Here is a 15646-nt window from a genome sequence, read left to right as displayed (position 1 = left end):
ACCTGGCCAATCATAAGAGAAATGCAAACCAAAACCACAATGAGGTATCACTTCACACCTGTCAGAATGGCCATCATCAAAAAGAACACAAATAACAAATGTTGGCGAGGATGTGGAGAAAGGGGAGCCCGACTACACTGATGGTGGGGATGCAGCGACTATGGAAAACAGTAGGGAGTTTCCTCAAAAAATGAAAAATAGAATTACCATAAGATGCAGCATTTCCACTCCTGGGTATATATCCAAAGAAAATGAAAACAATAATTCAAAGCAACACATGCACTCCTATGTTCATAGGAGCATTATTTACAAGAGCCAATACATGGAAGCAACCTATGTGTCTATCAACAGATGAATGGATAAACATGTGGTATATGTATACAATGGAATATTAAATGCCAAATGAAATTTTGCCATTTCTAACAACACAGATGGACCCGGAAGGCATTATTCTTAGTGAAATCAGTGAGACAGAGAAAGACAAATACTGTATGTAATCACTTATATATGGAATCTTAAAAAAAAAGAAAACAAATGGATGTATGTAACTAAACTGAAACAGACTCATAGATATAGAGAACAAACAAGTGGTTATTATCAGTGGGGAGAAAAAGGGCGGAGGGGCTAGATACGGTAAAGATTTAGAAGTACACACTATTATGTATAAAATAAATAATCTACAAGACATACTTTATAGCACAGGGGATATAGCCAATATTTTATATTAACTTTAAATGAAATATAATCTATATAAATATTGAATCACTGTTGTACACCCAAAACTAATATAGTATTGTAAATCAACTACAATTCAATATAAAAATATTTAATTTTATAGAATAATTATGTAATGTTATAGAGGTGTTAATCATGGCTACAGTGGACAATATACAAATGTAACATATTACCATGTTGTACACTTTAAATTGACACAGTGTTATACGGCAAATATATTTCAATTTTAAAAGTCAGCTACAAAATAAATGATGGGGACCGACCAGCAAGAACACCTGTTCTGTTTCAAAGTGCTACCCCAGCCTTCACAGTGGACACCTCAGTTATACCAAAACCTTTGTCTTCATCTGAAACAGGGTCCGGGGAGGAACTGGGCTGGTACCTGGACAGCTATTAACCCATCATTTGTTGGCTGGATGTGTTTCTCCTTCATGTAAAAAAAGAAAATCCTGACAACCTCAGTGGTTTGCTAGCCAAACCACTGTCCAAACTCTTAGAGGCGCAAGAGGAAATTTCTGGATGACCTACAAAAATAGTGAACTTTTCACAAGAAGACCATTTCCCTGGAGAATATTTAAATAACCATGTGACAACCTGGACAAGGGGCACATAAATCTCCTACTTGACACAGAATTCCAGAGGTTGCAGGGGAAATGTCCACATTGGAAATATAAACATGTCACCTGTGGATTGTTTTGAAAAGAAAAGCCAGAAATTTCCTCCAGGTACATCCCTTTCTAGCATGAGAGCTGATGTCTAACTTGGAGGATGGAGACCACATGGGGAACAATTATGTTCAAAAAGTATTGACAGGGCTTCCCTGGTGGCGCAGTGGTTGAGAATCTGCCTGCCAATGCAGGGGACACGGGTTCGAGCCCTGGTCTGGGAAGATCCCACATGCCACGGAGCAACTAGGCCTGTGAGCCATAACTACTGAGCCTGCGTGTCTGGAACTTGTGGTCCGCAACAAGAGAGGCCGCGACAGTGAGAGGCCCGCGCACCGCGATGAAGAGTGGCCCCCGCCCGCCGCAAATAGAGAAAGCTCACGCACAGAAACAAAGACCCAACACAGCCATAAATAAATAGATAAATAAATAAATAAATAATTTTTAAAAATGGTCCACATCAAAAAAATCTTTAAAAAAAAAAGAAAAAGTATTGACAGGACTTTCCTGGTGGTGCAGTGGTTAAGAATCCACCTGCCAATGCAGGGGACACGGGTTTGAGCCCTGGTCCGGGAAGATCCCACATGCTGCGGAGCAACTAAGCCCGTGTGCCACAGCTACTGAGCCTGCTCTCTAGAGCTCGCGAGCCACAACTACTGAGCCTGCAAGCTATAACTACTGAAGCCCACGTGCCTAGAGCCTGTGCTCCGCAACAAGAGAAGCTACCGCAATGAGAAGCCCGCGCACTGCAATGAAGAGAGGCCCCTGCTCACCGCAGCAAGAGAAAGCCCACGCACAGCAACAAAGACCTAACGCAGCCAAAAATAAATAAATAAAATAACTAAATTTATTTTTAAAATGTATTGACAATTACAGGTTATTTAAAATGTATTGACAATTGACAATTGTATTAAATATACAATTAACTTGTCACACTAATGGACCATGAACCAGCAACAGATGATACTTTATGCACCGAATCCCTAAGACCTAAGCAGTAATTCCAGAGAAAAGATCATGAAAATGCTGCACTAGTCGCTTTGAATCTGGAGTGTGTTGTCCTTGGGTTTTCTGTTCAGCTCCACGGGGAGCAGGGCATTGTCAGCCTCCCAGGTGTCAGACTCCCACCCCAGGGCAGGTGCAGCAGCGCCGCCCTCAGGCAGCAGGGAGAACTGACAGGAAGAATCTACAATTTAGGCTGAGAATTTCCCACACCCCCTCCTAACCCAGACATGTTCTAGAACACTCAGAAGAGGCTATTATTTAGGGATTAAGACCTCTGTCGCTGAGGAACTGTGATCCAGGGCAGGACCTTACCCCTATCTAAGTCCCAGCTTGTCACCCACAGAATGGGTTCAGAGAATACAGACCCACTTCTGAGCTCTCAGTGGCCAGGCCCGTCCAGGAGTGAGGCCAGGACTCAGACTGGGGTGGAGATGTCACCCCCAGACTATGGGACAGCAGGTGGAGGAGGATCCCCCGGGCCGAAGCGGGGTCTGCAGGGGCCACCCCTCCCTCTCCGTGTCCCTGGGGGCTGAGCCCTTCTCTGAAACCACAGAGCTCTCCAGGCAGACCCCCTGGGCTCCGGCTGATTTGCATCCCCAGCAGCTCTCTCTCCAGCAAGGGGATAAGAGAGGCCTGGGAGCCACCCTGCCCAGCCTAGGCCTTGGGGAGCAGATTCGGGGTGCCTCCACCATGGCCTGGACCCCCCTCCTCCTCGGCCTCCTGGCTCACTGCACAGGTGCTGCCCCCAGGGTCCACCCACCCCCTGGCCCAGGGCTCGGGGACAGACCTGGCCCTGACTCTGAGCTCAGCAGGGCGCTGCCCGTGGGGACAGGAGACTCCTGGCCCTGCTGCAGGATGGGGGGCTGGAGGGGCTGAAATCTCCCCACTGTGCTCACTGCTGTGTGTGAGCCCCGAGTGGCTGCGCCTGGCAGAGAAAGTGAGGGGCGTTCTCATTTGTTCAGAGGCTCCATCCACCAGCCAGGCCCATGGGCCCCTGGGGCTGAGACTGACAGGAGGGGGCGCCCTCGGGGCCCAGAGAATCTTTGGAGCTTAGTCCAGGCCAGGCAGGTGGGGGTCTCTGGACATGGGTTCTTCACCTCCAGCCCACCTGTCCTTTTCTCTCCTGCAGGCATTGTGTCCTCCTATGAACTGACTCAGTCGCCCTCGGTGTCGGTGTCCCTGGGACAGACGACCAGGATCACGTGTGGGGGGAACAACATTGGAAGTAAATATGTTCAACGGTACCAGCAGAAGCCGGGCCCTGTGCTGGTCGTCTATGGTGATGGCAACCGTCCCTCGGGGATCCCTGACTGGATATCTGGCTCCAAATCGGGGAACATGGTCACCCTAACCATTAGCGGAGTCCGGGCTGAGGACGAGGGTGACTATTACTATCAGTCATATGACAGCAGTTATAATCCTCATGGTGACACAGGCAGATGGAGAAGTGAGACACTAACCTCCCTGCCTGGCCGGGCGCTCACTCCACCCGCCTCGGAGCAGCTGGAGGGCAGGCCTGAGGCTTGGGCATCCTCTCTGGTCCTGGCCCGGCTCCTCCAGGGCTGGACACTCTGTCCTCTTGGGGCCCTGGTTCGTCCTGATGAAAATGGAGAAAGGTGTCTGCTCTGAGCTACAAAGACTGCTGTCAGGGTTGAGAGGAAAGGAAAGTTTTAGGGGTAATGATGTGGTCCAGGGCCCGAGTGTGATCCCGTGTCTCAGGAGAGCCCACACTCTCTGAGCCGGCGGAGCTCTGTGGGGATCCGTCTCCTCCTGGTGGGACCCGCTGCAGGAGTCCTGGGGCTGGGTCCCCTGCTCTCCTGGATGAGGCGCCCCATGTCCTGCGGGGCTACCTGCAGCCTGGAGAGGCCTGAGACCTGGTCCTGTCCCCTGGGACCCTTCCTCTCCTGAGATTTCACAGAAACCGCAGAGGAAGTGCTGAGTCCGCCTGGCTTCTCCTGGGGACACTCTCCTGGACACACTGTCCTCTGGTTGGACCCCAGGTCCCAAGTGCCCAAAAGTACTGTCTGATGGGGGCAGAGTTTCTGTTTGGGGTGATGAAAAAGCTCTAAAAATAGATCGTGGTGCTGGGTGCACAACGCAGTGAATGTGTTTTAGTACCACTGGATTTTCACTCAAAAATGATGGTATTATCCAGGTTTCCCCAGACACAAAACAAATAGGATAGGTATGAATAGACAGAGATTTAATGTGAGCAATTTTTAAATGAGGATTTATTATGAGGAATCTTCCCCTGAGGTTTTGGAGGTTGAGAAGTCCCAGGAAGCACTGTCTGCAAGTGGACACCGGCAGAGCCAGGGGTGAGATTCAGTCCGAAGGCCTGAGAAGCAGGGAAGCTGATGTATGACTCTCAGTCCCAGGGTGGGAGACCGATGTCCCAGCGCCCCCGTCAGGGAGAAGGGGGACTCTACCTTCCTTGGCCTTTTGTTCCTCCCAGACCAACACGGGGAGGGCCGCCTGCTTCACTGAGCCCACAGGTTCAAATGCTCATGTCCTCCAGAAACACCCCCGGACACCCGCAGAAATAAATGTAAGTGGGACCTCGGTTTCCGAGTCAAATGGACACACAAAATGAACCATCACGGTAATTAAAGTAATAACTCTTATGTATGTATATTTTACAATATTTTTTAAATTGCTCAGTCTGAAATAAAGCACAGGAATTTGAATTTTGAAGTCATTTGACCAACAAAGCAGAAGAAGAATTGTGTAGTGATCACCCATATACCCTCTCCCTGGTCATAACATGGGTTACATGGTGCCCTGGACAGTTACAGCCTTTCTCTCTCTCCATATATATGTACGTATGTATGTATTTCAGAGAATTCACATTCTTCGGTCCAGTCCACAGCCGCCACATTCCCAGGTGCCCAGAAGTTTATTTTAGCTGTTAGTTTTGTTACCGGATAAGATCCTCAAGGTTCCCACCCTCACATTTGGTTATCACTTCTCTCTGATCCAGCATTTATCAGCTAAGAGTCCTTATGCTTCTAGGCTATGGGATCTTTTGCAAAAGTTCCACAGAGAGGAGTGTGTTCACTGTGCACAGGAGGACAATGGTTCTCTATTGTGAGAAATGCTAACAGAGCCCTTCACACAGACATGAAAGGATCAGAGATAGTAATTACAGTCATTCTAAGAAATAAGAACTATAATAAAGGCAACACATAGGTTAATTTTAAAAGGGCTGGTCTTAAGGTACTTTTGGTAAACCTGCAGGCCCTACAGACCCCTGAAGACTCAGCTGTCAACCAATAGATTGGCCATGAGACACCAGTCACTCCCACCTGCTCAGGAGAATGAGGACGAAGCATCACGGCAGCAGAGGCAGCAGGACCCAGCCAGGCCCCTGAATGGCCAGGCAGCCCTGCATCCCCACAGATTCTCCAGCTTAATCTGGGGTACAGCCCCGCTGACCACCCCCACATGCAGGCTGAGGGGGCTTCTACTGACAGAAATGATGTGGTGGGGACGACAGTGATCCTGGGGACCCTGTCTCTCCTCCCAGCCTGGCCCTCATGCTCCCCTCCCTCCCTGATGAAGTTCTGCCCCAAAGGGCCAGGGTCTGAATCCAGGACCCCTGGGCTCCATCCTGGGCTCACCCCACATTTCTCTATTAATCTGGGGACTTACTCTCTCTGGGCCACAGCTTAACCTGCTATAAAATGGGGAGGTATGTACTGACCTTAAGAAATTTTTTTCCAAGTTAAATTATAAAAAGGCCACCAAAGTGTATTGTTAACTAAAGAGGGAATCAGTGAGTTATGAGGTCCTAGAGTTTCCTGTCGTCACCCTGCAGGAATCCGAGGAGAGGGGTTCAGCCATCTGTATGATTTCTGGATAGAATCCCAGTGGAATAAGCAGGAGATCCCCAGTTTCCTTAAAAAGGCAGACTATGCTAAGGTAGAAATGCTAGCACCACAAACTCTGAGAGGTGTGAAGTGACATAAAAAAATAAAAATAAAAAAAGGAGGAGAGATGGTGGAGATCCTGATGGTGATGATGGAGATGATGGTGATAATGATGATGGTGATGATGTAAGGGCTTAGATGACCTCAAGTGCCAGGAACATCATCACTCAGCTGACCTCCTGGGCAGGGGATAGTATCAATCTTGGTTCCCAGATACAAGGATCCTTGGGTCCTGAGGGGATTACACACGTTGCTATGGAACTTGACACTTTGCAGCTACAGTTCATCCTGCACACTCTACTCTACTAACAAAACCAAAGGGACAGGAAGGGCATTTCTACCCTGAGACATGGTTACAGGAAAAACAATTGCACTGTGTAGGTGACCTCTCCGTGCTGGGCCGGGCAAGGCAGGGGTCACAGCTGCTCACAGTCAGCTGGTCCATACTCTCTCAGGTGGTTTTTGGGGTGACCTGAGGGAGGGGAGCCCCGGTCTGATTCTACTCCACAGCAGGGGGAAGCAGAGCGCAGCCAGGAGCATCAGGACAGAGGGTAGGGCTGCCCAAGTGGAGCCCCAGAGGGAACCAGCCCTCAGGGTCCACAGGTGTCCAAGGGTCAGTGCTCGGCAGGAAGTTGGGACTGACTGTGCCATCCGCTCAGGACACAGTAACCATATTAAAGGGTCTCATTCACAGTGAACCCCAGGACACCCAGTGAAAGGGGCACAGTGGCCACGGCCAGGATGCTGCCCAGCTGACAGCCCCACTGGGCCAGCCCAGGAGAGACCACTGGATGGTTTCCAACAGCGGTCATGTGGTCAGACATAAGGAAGGTGACTGTGACCTCAGACCTTGGAGGCCAAGTCTGATTTTTTGGACATGCGAAGCCGTGGAGGAAGCTGGGTGACAGTCACCTGGGCTGATGGTTTGGGTGACTCCCATCTCAGTGAGGAGCCCCAGGGGGTTGTAAATTTGCATAAACCCAAACCCTCACTGCCCCCCTCAAAGCTCTGAGAGGGAATAAAAGGATATGAGTAGAACCCAGAGCTGCTGTGGAGTCTCGGAGGCAGAACTCAGGGCGTCCACACCATGGCCTGGACCCCTCTCCTGTTCCCCCTCTTCATCCTCTGCACAGGTGCTGCCTTCCGGCCCTGCCCGCAGGCTCAGGCCCCCCAGGACCCTGGGCTGGCCTGCCTCAAACCCAGAGTTCAGCCCAGGCACAGCCTCAGAGTGGGACCCCTCCCTGCGAATGGGTCCTTCATTCTCAACCCCTCTCCCATCCTCTCTTACAGGCTCTGTGGCCTCCTATGAGCTGACCCAGCCGCCTTTAGTGTCCGTGGCCTTGGGACAGACGTCCAAGATCACCTGCTCTGGAGACCTACTGGACAAAAAATATACATCTTGGTACCAGCAGAAGCCAGGCCAGGCCCCTGTGCTGGTCATTTATAAGGATAGCAACCTGGCCTCAGGGATCCCTGACCGATTCTCTGGTTCCAGCTCAGGCAAAATTGCCACCCTGACCATCAGCAGGGCCCAGGCCGAGGACGAGGCTGACTATTACTGTGGGTCAGCTGACAGCAGTGATTATCTTCACAGTGACACAGGCAGACGGGGAAGTGAGACACAAACCCCCTCCCTGTCTGGCTCACACTCTCCTCCAGCCCCAGGAGGACTATGAACAAAACAGTTACAGGTCTGGCCTGGTCCCTCACGTTCTGAGACCCCCAGGGTGCCCCTCCTCCCAGCCCTCCAGCCAGGCTCTGCACAGGGAGCTCAGGAGTGATTATGGACTGGCAGGACCAGGCTGGCTCAGTGTCTGGGCTGTGGTGTTGACTTGAGGAAATAAGGCCTGAATGAAGGACAGACAGCGAGGGCAGAGACCCAGTGCTAGTGGACCCTGGATGTCCACATGGTGCTGACTGGCCATTCATCAGCCCAAATCTCTTGGATGGATGCCCAGAACCACCCAGCTCATCAGAGCTCTGGAACCTCCAGGATCCCGTGGCAACCTGGGACTCCAAACGAGGCAAAGCAGCACAGTGGACAGAGTGGGGGCCGCCACGTCCCTCCTCCGGGCTCACCCGCCTCACACCCATGTTGGAGCCCCTGTCAGCTCCCAGCTGTGCCCTCCCTGGGGAGGGCTGTCGTTGTAGAGACAGTCCCCCAAGGTCGTGTCCCCTGGTGCCATCTAAAAAAGTGTAAAAGCGAGTACAGAAAGGATTTAACTGTGCCCAAGTACCTTTGCTGAAACTAAAAACAATAAGAAAGAAAGAACATAGGGAGAAACAAAATATCCCATACCCAGCAAGGAAAGATTCACAATACCTGAATATCAAAAGTTTCCTGTAAGGAATCAGAAAAATAAGAGTCAGAATAAGTACAAAAGTCAGTTAATCCAAACTTGCCCTGAATGGCCCAGATGATGTATTTCATAGACAAGGACACAAAAGCAACTGCTATAGTTATAGGCCATTTGTTCCTGAGGTTGAGGAAAGATTGAACATGTTAAATGGAGACACAGGGTGTAAAAACATGATCCACATTGAATTTCTGCAAGTGAAAACTACACATCTGAGATTAAAGTAAACGGGATGAGACTGGGAGCACATAGATGCTGCAGAGGAAGCCCGCTGAACTTGATGAAATAGCAGCAGAAACTACTCAAAATAAAACACAGACCCCCCACAAAAATGATGAGAGGTGTCATCCCCTGCCCCAAACCCACCCGTGTGGCCCGAGAAAAAGTCTCCTCTTAACAAATTTTGCCCATCGTTCCAGGGTCTAGAGTCTGACACAAGCTCAGTTTGATGAGTTTAGGACAGTTAAGCTCCAGACCCAAGTGGCCTTAGAAAGACTAAGGAGGCCAGCAGGAGGGGCTGAGGGTGTCCGTGGTGACCTGGAACAGAGCTCCTGAGACCTGGTGGGCGCACCGAATGGGTTTAGGGGCCCCTCAATCCAGTATGAACTCACCTTAAGTAATTACATCTGAATGGACCCTATTTCCATATAAGGTCCCACTCTTGGGCACTGGTGGTTAGGACTTCAACGGTCAATTGTTAGAGGTCCTACAATATGTTTGTGTATTTTGGTGTGGCCAGAAAATGTTGTCAGTGGCAAATCCCAAACCCAACACTTTTCCCTTCCATCCCATTCCTACATCCACTATTCCACCGTCTCTGATTTCTATTAAGTGTGTGGGTAAGGCTTAAGGATATTCACAGATGGAAAAGGAGTAAATATTCATGTGTGCTTAATACATATCGAGACCCATCCGCGTTCTTCCTGCTTATTAACTTGTTTAATCACAAATAATCAATGAACAAGCATCCCCATTATATCCCATCTTACAGATGCGGAAGCTGAGGCACGAAGGACAGAGCAACTTGTTTCAAGTCAGAACTGGAACGGGGCAGACCCGGCAGCAAAGAGGTCCCTCCACACGAGTTCCTGGACTTCCCCACCTTCCTGTGGCCTCTCATGGTGCTTCCAAAGCTAAGACATGCCTTTTCCTGAATGTGCTAGGAAGTTCTCTCTCCTATTTCAGACACAAGTGACTGACATTGTGACTTTGCAGTGCTGCCCTATCCATTACATACACTATTTGAACCACATATGTAATTTTAAATTATCCAGTAAATGCTTTTTAAAAATTAGGAGAAACCGATGCAGTTAGTTTCCATAATAGGTTTTGCTTAACTAAATTACTTGAAAATATCATTTCAATATGAATTAAATATAAAAATATTGATACGTTCTACACTACACTATCCTAAATCTTTGAAATGTGCTGGGTATTTCATATCTAGAGCACATCTCACTGCGACCACCCACATTGCATGTTCAGAAGCCTCATTGGCTTGTGGCCACCATGTTGGACAGAGTAGGTGAGATGGATGAGGTTTCCTTGGGGTAACCGTGCCTGTAGTACATACTCACCACACCAAGAGGTGACGGAAGGTCCCAAGCCCAGAGTCTTTGCTGGAGAGGAACTGCTGAGCCATTTTCCACCCAGACCAGGGATACTGAGGGTACCTCAAAATGAGGAGATTTAATACATGTATCCGTGTGACTTCTTTCCCAAAGGCAAGATAGTAAATACAACTACAATTTTCAAGGTGGTTCTGAATCGTTAAACACATTTTTATTACAGTCTGCGAAATGAATGACAATAGTCTGTACATTTTTAAGTAAATAGTGTCACATCATCCCTTTCAGTAGGGAGATCATTTCCATAAACCACACGTCATAAAGTTATATTTTGTGAATAGATCTAGATGGAAAGGTGGACCATAAGGAATATTTTAGTGACATTGGATACGGATCACCTGATGACCGAACAGAGGGTGGTGACAGGAGGGGCTCAGGGGGCCTGGAGTAGGGATGGAGGAACTATGCGGGGTTTTGAGGTGGGAGGGGGGAGGGGCTGAAAGGTCAGGCTCTGAAGTCAGTCCCTTGGATGGAATCTTGACCCATGCATCCCTGTCTGGGGGAATCTGGGAAAATCATTTACCCTCCCAATGGTTACTCCTCTCATTAGACTGGGGAGAAGTTGTGCCTTCAGCAGAGGGCGCTGTGGGATTATTTGGTGCCCGGTGAGGTGCTGCAGGAAACTCACCAAGGGTCTGGCATATACTGGGGGCTCAAAAGTTGTCATCCTATTAAAGTAGCTACATGTGTAGGAAGACGTCCTGGGGGCACCAAGGGGCACTGTGGTGCTGGCTGGGACCCTCGTAGGTCCACGTCCCCTGGGGAGGGCTCAAGTGCAAAGGGCATGACTGACACTTCCTTGAAGACACCTCCCTTGAGGAGAGTAAATGTCTCTCTGAAACCCACACGTGGCCCTTCTTCTGACCCCAGGGAGTCCCCAGCGTGAGGCCTCTGGGCTCAGGGCTCAGCCAGGAGCTGAGACACAGGATGGGGAGGGAGGAGTAGATTTGCATTCATGCTCCTCCCTTTTCCAGCTGCAAGGGGAGAGGATAAGCAGAGACCTGGAGAGGCCAGTCAGCTGGGTAGCCTCAGTGCAGAGCTCGCAGAAGGACCTCCCACCATGACCTGGGTGCCCTTCTACCTCCTGCCCCTCCTGTTCAACACAGGTCAGAGTGGCCCAGGGACGCGGGGGCCTCCCAGCCCCTCCCTCCAGCACAGTCCTGAGGGTCACCTGCCCAGTGTCAGTGCCGTCAGCCAACCCTTGCATTTCTGTCTGCAGGTCTCTGTGCTGTGCCTGTGCTGACCCAGACCCCATCTGCATCTTCTTCCCTGGGAGGCTCGGCCAAGCTCACCTGCACCCTGAGCAGTGAGCACAGCACGTACTACATTGAGTGGCATCAACAGAGCGTAGGGCAGGCCCCCAGGTATCTGATGAAGCTGACCAGTGACGGAAGCGTCACCAAGGGGGATGGGATCCCCGACCGCTTCTCAGGCTCCAGCTCTGGGGCTGACCGCTACCTGACCATCGCCAACATCCAGTCTGAGGACGAGACTGAGTATATCTGTGGTGTCAACTATAAAACTGATGGCCCATATGGATACCACAGTGACACAAAGGGGAAGTGAGGCCAAAACCTCCCTCCCATGCCCTCCGTCCCACGGCACCAGGGTGAGCTGCTCCCTGTCTGTCCCCGGAGTCCTGACCTTTGAGTCTTCCCCTGGCAAACCCCTCACCCCCAACCTCTCCCCGAGTCACCCCCAGGGAGAGGCAGACACACATTAAAATTTAGGTGGTTTTGACGAGGTGGGATTCTGGGTCCTCCTCACAGGCCTGTGTGGGCAATGCTGGGAGAGACCAGCCCAGCCCAGGGCGGAACAGGACACTGGGAAAGGGCTGAGCTGAGATGACCCTGTCCCCAGTAGCCCCCAGGCCCTACTCCAAGTCTCTCAGGGAAGGAACATGGATCTTGGCGTCCAGAGGCGACATGCAGGTCATGGTACCAAGTGTCCTGACTTGGGTGCCCCGGGTGCAGAGCAGGACCCTGGCCAGGACTGAGGGCTCAGCAGGAAGCACTGGGCCTCTGGGGAGAGAGGATGGAAACCTTGACCCCATGGTGGGTGCAGAGCTGGGTCCTTAGGGAGTCATGAGGCGGTGAGGGTGTCTGTGGCAGTACAGACTTGGAGCTAGGCCAGGCTTCTCCTGCTGGGGAAGGGTCTTAGCTTTGGTGCCAAGAATGGCTCCCCATTCACCCACAGGACGTTCTAGGGACCGGCCAGCACCACGTCCACTGGGACAGCAGCAGGGATGGGGAACGGGGATGCTGAGCTGGAGAATATGGTCCCCTTACCCCAGTCGGACCCCCAGTGACTGAGGCCTGAGAGGCAAAGTCCAGGAGCTGCCCGTGGCCTGGAGGACTCCACGGGGGCAGGAGGGGAGGAGGCGGCTGGTCTTCCGTGGAGGGATGGACGGGGGGCCGGGGGCAGGGCTGGACAGGACATCAGAGCTCCGTCCTGCAGTGACCTCTGTCCCCGACTCTGCCGGGACTCACAGGGGACACAGGGCCCTCTCCTGTCACCCCACCCCGGAAAGGGTTGTTCTCTCCAAGGGTTTGCTGTGACTTTGTCCCAAACAAGGCCTCCTGCAGGTCCCTCTAGTGGGGAGTGTCCTGCCCCCTTACACTGTAGGAAAGGGAGCCAGGAGGATGGCAGTGAGGAAACCACCCCCCATGCGGGTCCCAGCACATCCACACGCCCCGGGGCCTGTGCTGCTAAGAACTGAAGACAGCAGGAGCCTGTGACGGACACAGAGGGACAGACGGCACGATGTGAGGACAAGGATGGAAAAGGGAAGACGATGAGACCATACCCTGCTGTGCTTAGATGGCGACCCACCAGGGAGGGGTCTGCCCCTATGGACTCGATCAGAGAGAGATGGACACCCATTCGAGGGCACCTCTCTGGTCAAGGTCATAATAGGGTCAGGGTCTGGGTGAGAACTGTCATCCTGTCTGTGAAAGTGACTGATAAACAGGGTGCAGGACGGTATCTCCTCCCAGGTTGGTCCACACCTGTGGACATAGGATTAGTGACCTTATAAGAAGAGACCAGAAACACACCCCCAACCCCGAGTGAGCCACTGAGACAGGCCATGTAAGGACAGAGCCAGAAAGTGCCTTCAGGGAGCCGGGAGAGAGCTTGCACTAAAAACAGTACTAGGGCACCTTGATCACGGACTTCTGACCTCCAGAACCTTGGAAAATAAATTTGTGGTGTTTAAGCAACATGTGGGTGGTATTTTTCCATGGCTGCCTGAGCTGACTAAGACAGGAGCTGGGAACACTTGTGTGTAGGTGTTTATGGGAGCATTTGTCTTCATTTCTCTGAGATAAAATCCCAAGGGTACAATTCCTAGATTGTACAGTAATTGCATGTTTAGTTTCACAGTAGCTGCAAAGCTGTTTTCTGGGGTGGCTGTGCCACTTTATAGTCCTACCAGCAACACCTGAGCCACCAGTCCCTCTTCTGCGCAGCCAGCATTGGTTTTGCCACTGTTTTTTACTTTCGCCCATCTGCTCCATTCTGACTGGTGTGTAGCGGCAACTCTTTAGGGTGTGATTGACATTCCCCTAATGACTCATGGGGACCATCTTCCCATGTGCTCATCTGACATCTGTACATTCCCGAAAAATGTCTGTTCACATCATTTCCCAAATTCCACTTGGATTTTAGTTGTTTTGTTTGATTAGTTTTGACACATTTTTTAATGTATATACAAGTTTTTTGATGAATATGTGAGTGGAAAGTATTTTCTCCCATTTTACTGGATTTTTCAACTCCATAAAAAGGACTTTTATAGAACAAATGCTTTTCATTTTAATACATTTCAATTTATCTTCTTCTTTTCACAAATCATGCATGTATTGTCAAGTCCAAGGATTCTTGCCTAGGTCTAGATAAGGAAGACATTTTTCCTTTTATTTTTAAACATAAACTGAAAAAGAATGTATATGTTGCTTTGATTCACTTGGCTGTGCACCTAAAACCAGAACAACATTGTAAATCCACTATACTTCGAAAAATAAAAATAAAAAACTTTAAAGAAATAGAATAAAAACTCTGCCAGACGTACATGACCAGTGTCACTGTGTCTGCTTCTGGAATTCTGGGCTCTCGCAGCAGCATGACCGTGGTCCCCGCAGTGCCAGCTTCCAGCACTGTCCTGCCCACCACACGATAACCTCATCCCCAGACAGGACGCCTGTGTGTCCCCAAGGCCCAGAAGGGAGCCCAGGAGCGGACTGAGAGGTGTGTGCACATGCTGGGGCAGGCAGGGGCAGCCTTTCTCACTCAGCACCAGAGAGAGTTCTGGGGACCTGGGCTCAGGCCTGGAACTCAGGTGCCAGTTTAACTCCTCCTTGGATCCCAGCTCTTCTCTGCTCAGCAGGGAGCCGGTCACAAGGCCAAAGGTGGCAGGAAGGAGATTTGCATGAAGACACCCCTTCTGAGCATAAGAGAGGCCCAGAGGCCCCACCCCAGCTGTGAGCTCAGAGGCAGAGCTCGGGACGTCCCCACCATGGCCTGGACCCCTCTCTTGCTCCCCCTCCTCGCTCTCTGCACAGGTGCTGCCCCCAGGCTCAGCCCGAAAAGTGACCAGAGCTCAGCCTGGTCCAGAACTTGAGCTCAGCACAGGAGCTGCCGCAGGGGGCATGAGGCTGCAGGGATGAGACCCTCTTCCTCACCCTCACTCTCCTCTCCTCTCTTGCAGGTTCTGTGGCCTCTTCTGAGCTGATTCAGCCACCTGCGGTGTCCGTGTCCTTGGGACAGACGGCCAGGATCACCTGCCAGGGAGACAGCGTAGAAAGCAGTTATGTTCAATGGTACCAGCAGAAGCCAGGCCAGGCCCCTGTGCTGGTCATTTATGATGGTAGCGACCTGGCCTCAGGGATCCCTGACCGATTCTCTGGTTCCAGCTCAGGCAAAATTGCCACCCTGACCATCAGCAGGGCCCAGGCCGAGGACGAGGCTGACTATTACTGTGGGTCAGCTGACAGCAGTAGTTATCTTCACAGTGACACAGGCAGACGGGGAAGTGAGACACAAACCCCCTCCCCGTCTGGCTCACACTCTCCTCCAGCCCCCAGGAGGACTGTGGAAGAACAGTGACAGGTCTGGCCCAGTTCCCCCAGATCTGAGACCCCCAGGCTGCCCCTCCTCCCAGCCCTCCAGGCAGGCTCTGCACAGGGGGATCAGGAATGGATTATGGCTGGCAGGACCAGGCTGTCTTAGTGCTGTCTGGCCAGGTCGGGAACTTCGGACAGAGGCCCTGTATGGAAGGACAATCAGAGGGACACATCCCTCCAGTGATAGTTTTCCCCACATTTCCATAT

General features: G+C 51.1%; 4 gene segments (V, D, J or C); all 4 read left to right on the top strand.

Moving 5' to 3' along the window:
- The first annotated feature begins 3095 nt into the window (after positions 1-3095).
- LOC114892894 lies at positions 3096-4276 on the top strand. The segment is given in 3 exon segments: positions 3096-3141; positions 3535-3852; positions 4125-4276. Coding segments are annotated over 3 exon segments (516 nt in total).
- A 3115-nt stretch (positions 4277-7391) lies between these two features.
- On the top strand, positions 7392-8010 carry LOC114892890. The segment is given in 2 exon segments: positions 7392-7467; positions 7625-8010. Coding segments are annotated over 2 exon segments (432 nt in total).
- A 3369-nt stretch (positions 8011-11379) lies between these two features.
- On the top strand, positions 11380-11885 carry LOC114892882. The segment is given in 2 exon segments: positions 11380-11425; positions 11539-11885. Coding segments are annotated over 2 exon segments (393 nt in total).
- Positions 11886-14816: 2931 nt separating this feature from the next.
- On the top strand, positions 14817-15422 carry LOC114892874. The segment is given in 2 exon segments: positions 14817-14878; positions 15025-15422. Coding segments are annotated over 2 exon segments (444 nt in total).
- The last annotated feature ends 224 nt before the right edge of the window (positions 15423-15646 follow it).

The sequence above is a fragment of the Monodon monoceros genome, unplaced genomic scaffold (genome assembly GCF_005190385.1).
Source record: "Monodon monoceros isolate NGI ecotype Baffin Bay Population unplaced genomic scaffold, NGI_Narwhal_1 Super_Scaffold_1, whole genome shotgun sequence".
Lineage (NCBI taxonomy): Eukaryota > Metazoa > Chordata > Mammalia > Artiodactyla > Monodontidae > Monodon > Monodon monoceros.
The sequence above is the reverse complement of the archived record's forward strand: the minus strand, read 5'-3'. Positions and strand labels throughout refer to the sequence as shown.